At 39.2% G+C, this 12,508-nt stretch overlaps 1 protein-coding gene across 4 annotated transcripts in view; it reads right to left on the bottom strand.

Moving 5' to 3' along the window:
- LRCH1 (leucine rich repeats and calponin homology domain containing 1) overlaps nt 1–12,508 on the bottom strand; it is a 238,537-nt gene that overhangs the window by 45,904 nt on the left and 180,125 nt on the right. For all 4 annotated transcript variants that reach the window (XM_075591142.1, XM_075591145.1, XM_075591144.1 and 1 more), the window contains 2 exons: nt 2,763–2,872; nt 998–1,135 (listed from right to left, as the gene is read on the bottom strand). In XM_075591142.1, coding sequence (XP_075447257.1) covers nt 998–1,135; nt 2,763–2,872 — 248 coding nt within the window. The remainder of the gene's footprint in view (nt 1–997; nt 1,136–2,762; nt 2,873–12,508) is intronic.

The raw sequence follows: 12,508 nt of genomic DNA, 5'->3' as shown, positions 1-12,508 counted from the left end.
CACAGCATAGTCTGTATTCCTCTATAGGGAGTACAAAATATGAAACCAGTACACTAATCGTGAGAATCAGGTTGTACAGATAAATATCGCAGAATATTTCACTTTGTTTTGGTCACACTACTATATCAGGGGTGGCCAACTCTAGTCCTCAAGAGCCACCAACAAGTCAGGTTTTAAGGATATCCCTGCTTCAGCACAGGTGTCTAAATCAGTGGCTCAGTGCACCACCTGTGCTGAAGCAGGGATATCCTTAAAACCTGACTTGTTGGTGGCTCTTGAGGACTGGAGTTGGCCACTCGTACCATATAAAGAGATGTCACTCACATTTCCATTTATTTTATTTGTCAACAATATTAATATTATATATACAATTAGCATAGGGTTGCCAGATGTCCCGTATATACGGGATTCTTCCTTACTCTATTGACATGTCCCGTTATCCCGGAAAGGTCTGTCGCGACTCATAACTGTCCTGTATTTTGGTGCCTTGACGTGAAATGCCTGAGCTTAAAATTAATGTCATTAAATCAGTCATAACAATGTAACAGATTTCTAGTTGAGTGTGATAGTTGCCTTTTCGGATAGATGTTTCTTAATTCAGTTATTAAAATAATAACGTTAGGACACTGCCTGCTCATCTCATAATCCCATGACACCCACCCGTATAGGCGTTACTCAGTGCGCGTCTTTCCCCGAACCGCCGAGAGCAGACATGATAAAACCCAAAGAATATAACGGTCACGCGGGAGACACCACTCAGCGTGCAGCATTTGCAAATCATTCATCGCTCATTGTGACGTTGGACTGTCATACTGGATCTCAGCGTCCCGCGTTATAAAAACAATGGCACTATTAGCACAAGAACATAGTGGAAATGTGCATAGAAAAAAAAACATTTTTAGCTGAGCAAAAGCCATTTACTGCGCCCCGACAGAACCTTTTTTTCTGTTTATAATAATAATAAAGAACCTATTAATAAGAGCTTCATTCGACTTACAACGGCTGGAGAGGGCACGTGAATACTCCCTACTGACCGAGGACGGATCTGATTGACTAAATGGCAGAGAACAACTCCATCCATGAGAGCAGATCCCAGATCTTCAGGCAGACAAATCTTTAACCTTACTTCAATATTCTGCAAATAAAAATAAATAAGACAAATTAAAATGAACTACCCTTTCTTAGATGTTAAAATTACACCATTTTTGGGTGTTTAATTGTTTGCACAATAATTCTGTCCTTTCATTTTTTTTTATGCTGTAGCACTTCAGAAATGTCTGTAGTTTCTTCTAATCAAAACAGTAGTAATAATCCTTTGATGCTGTTTTTCATGACTTCTAATGAGAAGAATTCTGTATATTTTGGAAAAGTGCATGTTTATTTTTTTAAATATCACTTAATACCTTAAAGCATCAATCCTAGCTGCGATTGTTTTTTTTACTCATACTTTTTTTTTTTTTACAGCATGTGGAATTGGGGGGTCTGAGCTGGATCACGTAAATTTGAGCTATGGGGACATCCGGGTTCCAAGATACTAACCAGAAGGTGTCTTATGGTTTAGCAGTGCTTAGTATCGAATATATACAGCGACATCTTTATGGCTAATTAGGGGTTCATACCATGTGTTTTTGAGTTCAAGCGCTGACACAATTCCAAAAGAACACTGATTAAGGATGATTTATACAGTATTGTAGTTTTTGGAAAAACTTTTAAGAGACCCCACATTACATTAATGCTACATAAATATTTCTCCAAAATAGGAAATGTCTCTAATATTTTCAGATAGGCTAGTACACATGAGTATATAATCGGGCTAAAAAGAAAATGCCATTTCACTGCCAAAAGTGCCAGTGAAGACATTTACACATTAGTGGGGTGCATCATTTTTTCTTATAAAACATTGTAAGAAACACTTTACATGTATTGAAGGGCATTATCTCCTGTCCTAAAGGTTTGTTTTAGTTAGTATCACTGTGTTCAACAAATTGCAATACATTTAAAAAAAAGGTATGTTTGATTAAATATGTGTCCGAAAGCAGCAATCCCCCCTACTCATTTCCTTGTTCAGACTACTTTTATTTAAAAACATGTTTTAGAGAGTTTGAGTACGGATGTCCTCGCAAGCTCAACCATGCTATTTTTACCTCTGGGGACCCACGAACACCTTTCTAAAATGCCCATGTTTTTGCTCCCATTCGTGAAATCAAAATGGTCACCAAATTGGCTTTGAACCTGTGAGCCAATGGGAAGCTGCAATGTCAGCAGGGGAGTGACCTTGCAGCTTCATATTGGATGACTCTACCAGCCATCTTTGAATAGCCAAATAAATCAACATAGAAAATGGGGGGCAATGCTGCTTTTAAGTACTGCTCCTCTATTTTACGCTTTCTGTACTTTTTTTTTTCCCCAGAGGTAAAACAGTGCATTATTCTGTACTGTATTACAGGGGCGTTATGTCTCTATTGCTATAAATTACTTTTTTGTTCCCTCACAAAACTTATAGTATAATACTAGTTTCTAAATGAATGAGTTCAAAATTATCAAAAAAATGGGGCAACTTGGAAACCAATGTATTTAACTTCAAAGCTATCTCTACAGCGTGGTATAGATGAGTGTTTTTGCATGCATATAAATCAGTGGATCCTCTTCTAAACTGGTCTTGATCATTGAAAAGCAATTTTGCGACTTTGGTGAAATTATGGAAAATATGTAACAATTGCGAGCCACTTTTGGACACATTCCGCAGATCTTTAAAAGATTACCTCGCGAAGATAATCTAGGAGCTCCTTCTCCTCTCTTATTTGTTCCATTTTCCTTCGTATTGTGAACTGAGGGTCCACGGACTCCAAATTTCTCGGTGGTCTGACGAAAACTAAAACACAATGCAAGAAAATATATACAATCAAAGAAATACACTTTGTCTCACATATTAATTCATTTTATAGGAACTGAACAAACAACCACGAACAGTGGCTTGTCTCCACAATTTCATGAACATGTACTGATGAATGTCATTTAACACAATGGGTTCACGCACAAATTCAGACATCTTCTCTAGTTTCAGACCCCCTACTATGTGTACAACATGTGTACGTTTCACTACTTCTACACAACTTTGCAATACCCTGATGAATTGATGCATTGGCCCAGAAATATCCTGTCCTCACTTCTCTTTAAGTGAAATGCATTTTTTAAGAATATATATATATATATATATATATATATATATATATATATATATATATATATATATATATATATATATATAGTCAGATAAGGCAGTTGGCACTCCAATAGGTGCTGGTAAGCCACAGGTGCACGTCCCATATAGAGAATGTAGTTATCCGTTACCGTTCCAAGGATTGGTAAACAAGAGACAGCACTCAAAGTTGAAAATCCAAGTGTATTAGTGAAAGCAAAAATACATCCAGAAACCCAACGTTTCGGTCCTACAGAATGGGACCTTCCTCAGGGGGATACAAAGCAAATGGGAAGGTCCCATTCTGTAGGACCGAAACGTTGGGTTTCTGGGTGTATTTTTGCTTTCACTAATACACTTTGATTTTCAACATTGAGTGCTGTCTCTTGTTTACCAATCCTTGGAACGGTAACGGATAACTATATATATATATATATATATATATATATATATATATATATATGTTGAATAAATATACAAGTGATTATTAGCTATTACTATTATCATTTATTTATAGAATCGCTGACATATTCCGCAGAGCGGTACAACGGGGTAACAGGGTGATATAATTTACATAATAAGAACGACATACCAAATTGGGACAAAAAAATTCCAACAGACACAAGGTAATGAGGGCCCTGCTAGTGGGAGCGTTTACAATCTGGAGAGAATAGGGGGCAATCTGGAAACAAAAAGGTAAAGTGGCTGGAGTTTGGTCCAGCCACACAGATGAGCCCAATAGGGTTAGGGTGGGGTGTATGTTAGTGGTATGCCACATAGGCTTTCTTACTAGCACAGTATTTCTATCCATTTAAAAGTAAATATGCATTTAGGAGAGCAATGCAATAGTTAGAAAACTAACAAAGCGTTGCATTCACTTCTCCTGTCATCCTGGACGTCTTCTGCATCCCTTTACTTTCTTCATTCTGTTTGATCACGTCTCTTTTACAATTACCAGAGCTTTGTTTATTCATGTTCGAGCAATCCAGCTTTAAAATAGGCAAAAAGTGTATTTATTGCAAACTGAGCAGCTATTGCCTCCATGTTCCTTGTGGCCTGAGAAGACTAAAGTGCACTTCTTTTAGAGTTCACTTTTGGGGAGATTTTCGTTATTTATAATATATGTACATAGAGATATAGAGAGGTGCTTAGCACCATTTGACACTTCTGATTTCTCTTATGTTATAGCAAGCAGTTGTTTTTTTTTAAATCCCACGGCTTGTAAAGCCAGCACCACTGCAGGTGGATTCTCACTGATACAGAGCGAGAAAAATCATGTCCTCAAGTTTCTTAACATTTGGGATAGATTTGTTAAGGTAAAGTGATCGTTGTTATGCCAGTAGAACCTAAATAAATGATATAGAGAGGCGATAGTTTGATACACCCCGTCATTACTCCACCCTCACGCCCACATTCTACAATATGCAAGCTCAATGCCTGTCATCTACACGCTCAGCATGTATAATGGTTCACAGAAATGGAAGCGATGTCACAAAACCATAACAATGTGTAACATAAAAAAAAATATCATGAAGTCCTTGCCAGCACAGATTATCCCTTTGCTGCCAGAGAGACCAGCAATATATTGTTTTGCATCTCCTTCCTGTCCCATTGGCAGTGTATAGGTTAACAAGACACGCAGAGGTTCTGCCATGTGGGTGGTCTCTGTCATTCACAGCATCATGGACTATAGACCAGGTGTGGGCAACTCAAGCCAGTCCTCAAGGGCCACCAGCAGGTCAGGTCATCAGGATATCTCAGCTTCAGCACAGGTGGCTCAATTAGTGGCTGAGTTGAAGATTGCACCACCTGTGCTGAAGCAGAGATATCTCGAAAACCTGACTTGTTGGTGGCCCTTGAGGACTGGAGTAGGCCACCCCTGGTATAGACAAATTACAGGTTTCTAAAATGTTAGCTTGTAAAGGTCCTACATGTGAGAGTGTATAACATTGGAGACACTTTGAATGTATGTGCCAGGTGTACAATTGCAGCCAGTCTCCCATTTGCGATGTCATGTGACTTTCTCTAAAGTGAAAAAAGCAATTCTAACTAAATATTAGATTATTTTTTTTAGGAAACATGCATATTCTTGTTATTTATCAGATTGTAACTGACTTTTTGGGGGTATTAAAATGTAGTACACGTGTTTTCTTTTCGTCCCCTCTTAAACGTTTCACTACATATCTCTCCACTATTGAAAGCATACATCTTTTTATATTCCTAGACAGCACTGCGCTGCTGTTTAGAAATATTCTGTAGTGCCAGTTATAATGAACACGATGGGCCCAGACTAATTTATGTGATACACTGTTTGATTTTTCAGATTTTTCACATTAAAAATGTGTCTGTAAAGTTTTTTGTAGCTTAATCATGAAATGTGGTACTTGAAGCTGTGTCAGTCAAGTAGAAACTGTGCAAAACTGAATGAGTACAGCAATAAGAGCTGATACTTTTATTTTATGTGCACCGACACAATACATTTTAAAGACATGCCTTCGATGACAATGCTCTCTTCCTCAGGTCAGTCAGAAAATGACCTTAGTAGCCTTGTTATCACAAACCCATGTACTGTACAGTATAGTAATCCCATTATTTATAATGTAGCATTACACATTTCCACCACATGGGGGAGACAGAGCACTTGCACACACCACTGTGAATGGCAACAAGAGAGCTGAAGATGAAGAGAGTCTTTGGGTAGACATATCACATACAACATATATATGGGGTGCAAATTGAGTCCACATCTCAAAAAACCCTAGGGCACCCAAGATGTCAGAGCTTTGTCCAAATGTGTTTTATTGATATATTTCAAATATTTGACGAGAAAAGATACATTGTGATGCATTTCGTGAGATACAAAACAGACATTGTAATGAACAGAAACCAACATTCAGTTACATGCGTTAGTTCAAACACGGCAATGCATGGGTTAAAATGTAAAACAACACATTAGTTTGACGAAACCAGAAGAAAAAAAAAGATATGCTGGGTGCTATGGACAAAATGAGAATCCACTTTTACACCGTGACATCAGAACGAAACCAGACAGAACATGCACACCAACTCAGGAAAAAGCGTATAAGGAATTTGGTGGCAGTCGGTTTGCCGTGACCAAATGAGCGCCGGAGTTTAGCCACTGCTCACCTCGCCGCCGGGACATTCAGACGCCAAGTCACTAACCTTACCCCTTATCCTTAAACCCCTTAATGTTAACCCCTAATATTAATGCTACCCCCTACCCAAAAAAACGTAGCCCCTTACCGTACGTGCTAAAACCACTAAAGTTAACCCCCTGCCCTAAAACGTACATTCTGGTTGAGGCGGCCGTGGCAGAGGGTTCCCCCGCGGCCTAACGTCCCATTCCGATGGAAACATTTTTACTAGAATCAACAAAACGTCACTTCTACACATGATCTCATAACAAATACATGTTATCCCCATTTGAAATGAACAGTGTCACAATTGGCCCGTAGTGAATCCATGCAGGGGCGTAATGTTTCAGGCTTAATCCAAGAATCCTAATCTGAAGGGATTACACACCGGGTGTAATGTTATGACTCTGCACTGGTATTCCCTATGAGCCCCCTGCATTGAGTCTCAAACTGTGGTAATGTATTTCCTATGAAAGCATGTTTATGATGGCAATGTTGATTGCAGTAAAGCGGTTTGGAACACTTGTGCATCACTCAGTTACATGCATATTTATGTAAAGGAAAGTCACGAGCAGAGCTGAAAAGAAGTGAAGGATACTCCACACTTGTTCTCTCGACCTAGAAAAGTATTATCTTTAGTATGACGTACCTTTTCTGTCACAGGGCCCCTAGAGCCAGCCCTTCCGGCATTCAGGGTATGTCACAGGACACTTAAAGGATTAATAAATAACCCCTGTTGCTGCCAATGTATCAGGGCAAAATGATGCAATTCTGAGGCAAACAAAATGTATCTCATGTATCGAAGTAAAAATTGAATTGAAAGCAATAGAAATGTTTCTCAGATACATCTGGTGTGCAATTGGTTGCTCTAGAATTGCACTGCTTGATATATGGACTACCACACGTACAGCAATTTCATATTTATTAGAACAAAAGAGTACTGTGTAGGCTGTGAAATGAAAACGTAATGTCTTCTGATGCCATTACACTTCAATTGCTGTCTTTGTCTATTTCATGTTGTACATCTCCATCTTTTTTAGGATTTGTGCAAAAAATATTTATTGGTCGCATTTCGAATTGTAAAAAGACAGACTTGCGAGTCGTGCGTTCGTGTTCTGCGGTTGTCTCAGAACATTGCCGCGTTTAGCACTGGCAAACCAAGTACAACTTTCGCACTACATGCAGTTAGAAACAGTCTCACAATTCTGATAAGGTGTACGTGCACGTTCTCAAACCACTCTATTTTTCTTGTGTGTTGAAAGTGTATATTTACCCATCTGCTGGCTCTAGAACTCGTCCCTCTCCCTTAGCCGGAAGTTATTTTCTCCCAGATTATCGGGACTCACACAGTGCTGGTTAGGGTCAGGGTTAGGTTAGCATATTAGGGTTAGGGGAACGCTGATCAAGTCCCTTGTTTAGGCGGGTAAAAAACCTCTACTTTTCTGTGATTATATTTGTCCAGGACCAATAAGCTAGGGGTGCGCAAACTACTGTTGCGCCCCCCCCCCCCTTCCCTGCTCTTCTGCTCGATCGCGCCCCCTTACCTTCAACGAAGCGTCAATTGACGCTGCGGGGTCATGTGACGTCACGTGACCCGCGACGTAATTTGACGTCATGTCTCCATGGTAATGAGCGTCATTTGATGCCGCGTTGCCATGGAGACGCGTGGACAAGAAGCTGGTGAGTACATTTACAGAGGCCTCGCGCTCTTAGCGCGGGGCCTCTGTAACCGCCACGCCCCCCCACGTCCTCCCCAATAAAGTCTCAGGGGGACGCGCCCTCCAGTTTGCGCACCGCTGCAATAAGCCATAAATTCCAATTCACTTCATACATTGTACATTAAAATAGGCAACGTGTTCATTAAATGGCTATAATAGGAGCAGTGATTAATATATGGAGAAACTCAGATTGCGGTTTGTTAGGACCTGATACATTTTACCTTAAAGCTGACATGCTTCCAATCAATCACATTATTTGCCATGTGGATGAACCAAAAATGAGGAATATTACTGTGACCCTGGAGGGTTATTAGGGAACTCTCAAGTTCTGCTTCCATTTCTGTATTGTATTCTCTTGAGGAAGTCAATAATAAATACGTATTTGAGCATAGGAGACTGCTTTCATATACAAATGTTTCCAGGCATACAGTATAGAAAGTTTTCTGCCATTCAAATGTTAAAGAGGCAGTCCACGCCGCACTTTAATAACAAATAAAATCGATGTTTTGTTTTAATATATGCAGCCTTTGGTTACCTTTATCGAAAACTAATTATTTAAGCTGCTGATCAATTAGTTCTCCTGTAATCGATCAAAAAATATCCTGCTTTGCAGGGTTCACTAAATGGCTGCCTTTAAGTTTCAATCAATCCTTCAGTCCAGCAGTGAGCAAACTGGGGGCGCAAGATTGTTCAGGGGGGGGTGCGCGGCGGTTGCAGAGGCCCGGTGTTTAAATTAATGCCGGGGAACGCGTGAGGCCTCTGCAACTTCCCTTACCGTGTCTTGGCGACGTGTCGCCATGGCAACATGGCGTCGCATGACGCCGCAGGTTAATGTGATGTCACGTTGGCATGGCAACATTATCAGGTGACCCCGCTGCATCGTTTGACGCCGGACAGAAGGTGAGGGAGGTAGGGGAATACAGCAGGGAAAGATTGTGCACCCCTGCTTCAGTCAGTGTAACTCAGCAGCTACAATGTATTCTTATATTGGTAAGGTAACATTATCTATTATTACAGTTTGCAGCTCAAACTGCTGGGAATATTGGCAACAAATTATCACAAACTGGAACGTGTAACAAAGATATTGCACCGCTGGGGAATTGTGTTAAAGCCTGCTATAGACATCAAAGGATGCTCAGTATATTAAAGCTCATTAAAAATGGCATTGATTTGAATTTTTTTTTTTTAAATGTTGTAAGTGTTATCTAATACTACAGAACAGATTTATTTATTTTTTTAAAACACACGTAGGATATTGCTTGGATTCCTCCTTTAAAGATTACACGTAAAATAAAAATGCCCGTATTCCTTTAAAATATGTTCTTAAAGCTCTTGCAGCTTTTGCAGTAAAGCGGCTGCCTTGGTGGGGCTCAAATACGGTAAAATGAGGGGTTGCTGCATCTTAGCAGCGCAAAGCCGTCCTGCCGTGTAAACCAGCTGGAGGTTTTATTTTATTTATTAATGAAATGTTTTACCAGGAAATAATACACAGAGTTACTCCTCTTTCCAAGTGTGTCCTGGGACATACTTGGCTGCAGTTTGGTGATCAGAACTGCTCCGTTGGGTATGTCCATGCAGCAAATCTCTATTTAGCTGCTCAGTTTAAGTACGTGAAAGTTAAACATATATTGATCATATTTATGAAATGCACTTAGCAGATCTCTTCATGGCCATTAGCTACAAAAAAAAACAAAAGATCTGCTTATGTGGTATAAATAACCGGTCTGCACAGAATTGTCGCTGTATTTACTTAGGCTGACAGGTTCCAGTGATGTCATCTTTTCTTCTCTTTGTTTATCTCAGAACAGGTAGGACTATGATACATAGCAAACTTATTGCTTATATTATCTGGTGAAAATCTATTCCTCCACCCGGCTTTCTTTCATGTTGCCTTCCACCTGTGCAGAATTTACTTTCTTATCACAACGTACAAAAGCTTTACTTGTACAATGAGCTCATATCACCTGTGTGCATGAAAAACAGGGAGCGCGTAGTTTCATTTTCCTATACATTTTGTTTAAAGAGGCGATCCAAGCAGCACTTAAAACAAAAATATTTATTTTTTATTTTGAAATATAGGCAGCCTTTGATTACCTTTATTGAAAACTAATTAACTAAGCTGCCGATCTATTCGTTCTCCCGGGATCGATCAGCAAAGATTCTGCTTCCCAGGGTTCACTAAATGGCTGCCTTTCCGTTTCAATCAATCCTTCAGTCAGTGTAACTCAGCAGCTACAATGTAACATTATATTACTAAGGTGACATTATCTATTGTTACAGTTTGCAGCTCAAACTGCTGGGAATATAGGCAACAAATTATCACAAACAGGAAAGTGTTGCAAAGGTTTTGCACTGCTGGGGAGGTGGGCTAAATCCTGCAATAGAAATCAAAGGATGCTCATTATATTAAAACTTATTAAAAATGTAATTGAGAGTTGAATTAAAAAAATAAAATAATGTAGTAAGTATTATCTAATACTACAGAACTGATTTGGAAAAAAAATGTCCAATACTGTATTGCTCCTTTAAAGCACCAGTCCAAGCTGCCGTTTTTTATTTACATTTTTTTTTGTTTTGTTTTTTTGTCCCTTTAATTTGTGCATCAATACAATCCACACAATGATAAGTAATTAGCTAAGTTGCCGATCGATCCGTTCTCCTGTGATCGATCGGCGAAGATTCGGCTCGGGGGTTCACTAAATGGCGTCAGTGCAGCAGAAGAGGACCCAAGATGCAAAGTTCTGTGGGGAAGATCATGTGACCAGGCAGTCACTAGATACAATTGGTGCCCTGCTAGAGAGAGCAGGGCTCAAAAAGGGGTGTGCCAGAGCCTGTTTCAGAAGAGGAAGGGGATGTGACTTTGTAAATGGTTGTTATAGAAACAAAATGCTTGTTACATTATAATACATTAAAAATGTTATTCAGAGTTGTTGTTTTTTGTTTGTTTTTTTTAAATGCTACAAGTATTTTCTCATAGTACAAAACTGATTTATTTAAAAAAAAAAAAAAAAAACACACGTAGGATATTGCTTGGTCTGGAGCTTAAAGTGCCTCCCATTAAACTTTTGTGTGCAAAGCTATTTTGCTGTTGGACCCACTATTTATTCTCACACCTCCTGCACACGAACCCCTGCTGCCAGATGAGTCAGAAATGTATTCTACAGGAATGCATTGATGATGCTCCTAGCAGGTAATAGTAAACACACAGGTTATCAAAAGTCATATACTGTATGTCTCATTCATCGATGGGTAACACATGGAGTAATAACAGATAAACATTATGCCTTATTAACGTGATTATGCCATGCATGACTCAAGCTACTGATGTTAACTTGTAGGACACCAATGAAAGAAAAGGCTGTGGATCATTTGTAATCTTGGTTCTAGGGCTGTCACTATTCTTCCCCTTCCTCATTACTATTTCTTAGCTACCGTCAAAGCACAGAGGATGGGTGGTAAGTAAAATCGAACATTGCCGTTTCACAACCCCACCTTGTGTTCCTGCCTCATCCTGCTGAAACTCTGCCTTTCTACCACAGTGGCCCAACTGCATAGAAAAGGCCCAGAGTGTTTTGGGCTATTGCCCTATTGGTGACAAGCTTTCGCCTTCAGTGTCTAGAATGGGGCATTGCTAACTAATAAGCTAGAAAACAGCTTGGGTAAATATGCATAGATCAATGGGGATAAAAAGAAAAAACAGACATGATGGCATAGTGAATGCTAAAAGAAAAAAGATAGAAAGCTTCAAATATACATACATTTATTTTCTTATATATATTTACACACACACAGTATTTAGATAGATATAGACATATTTACGCACATTTGTATATTGCTTTGTGACTAGGCACAGTCACGCGAGATACTTTACCCCAGTGTGGAGTATTTATGTTCTAGTAAGAATGCTGTAATATGCATTGTCCGGGATTGTTGTTACAAAGTAAATATTGAAGTACGTGCAATTTTAAATATTCTAGTAACACAGTTTTATTAAATCAGGCATGTACTCCAAAACACAGACAACTGACCACTAAACAAGGGTAGCTCATCCTCAAATATGGCCAACATGAATACAATAAATATGATGACACGTAGCGCAAGTCTCTGACGGAAAACTGAGCTACTGTATTGTAGCCGAACTGAAACATGATCACGAAGCGATCGGGGAAAATGTACACTTACATTATTGTTAGTAACTCTGGTGGGCAATTTTTCACGAAGTATTTATTTGGCATTTAATTAAGTGATTCTCTCTCTTTGGAGGCCTATTTTGTAATCAAACTCTATATTCTAGTGTATGCAAATCCTGCAAACAAAAAACCCATTTGGGAAAAAAGGTTGCTGAATAATAATAACATAAGAAAAGGTAATTGTTCTATGGCTCCAACTAAGCACGAGTTACAAAGGCACTTATTATGGACAGAACGTTGCATGCA

The sequence above is a fragment of the Ascaphus truei genome, chromosome 3 (genome assembly GCF_040206685.1).
Source record: "Ascaphus truei isolate aAscTru1 chromosome 3, aAscTru1.hap1, whole genome shotgun sequence".
NCBI classification, from domain to species: domain Eukaryota; kingdom Metazoa; phylum Chordata; class Amphibia; order Anura; family Ascaphidae; genus Ascaphus; species Ascaphus truei.
Note: the sequence above shows the minus strand (reverse complement) of the source record. Positions and strands in the feature narration are given on the sequence as shown.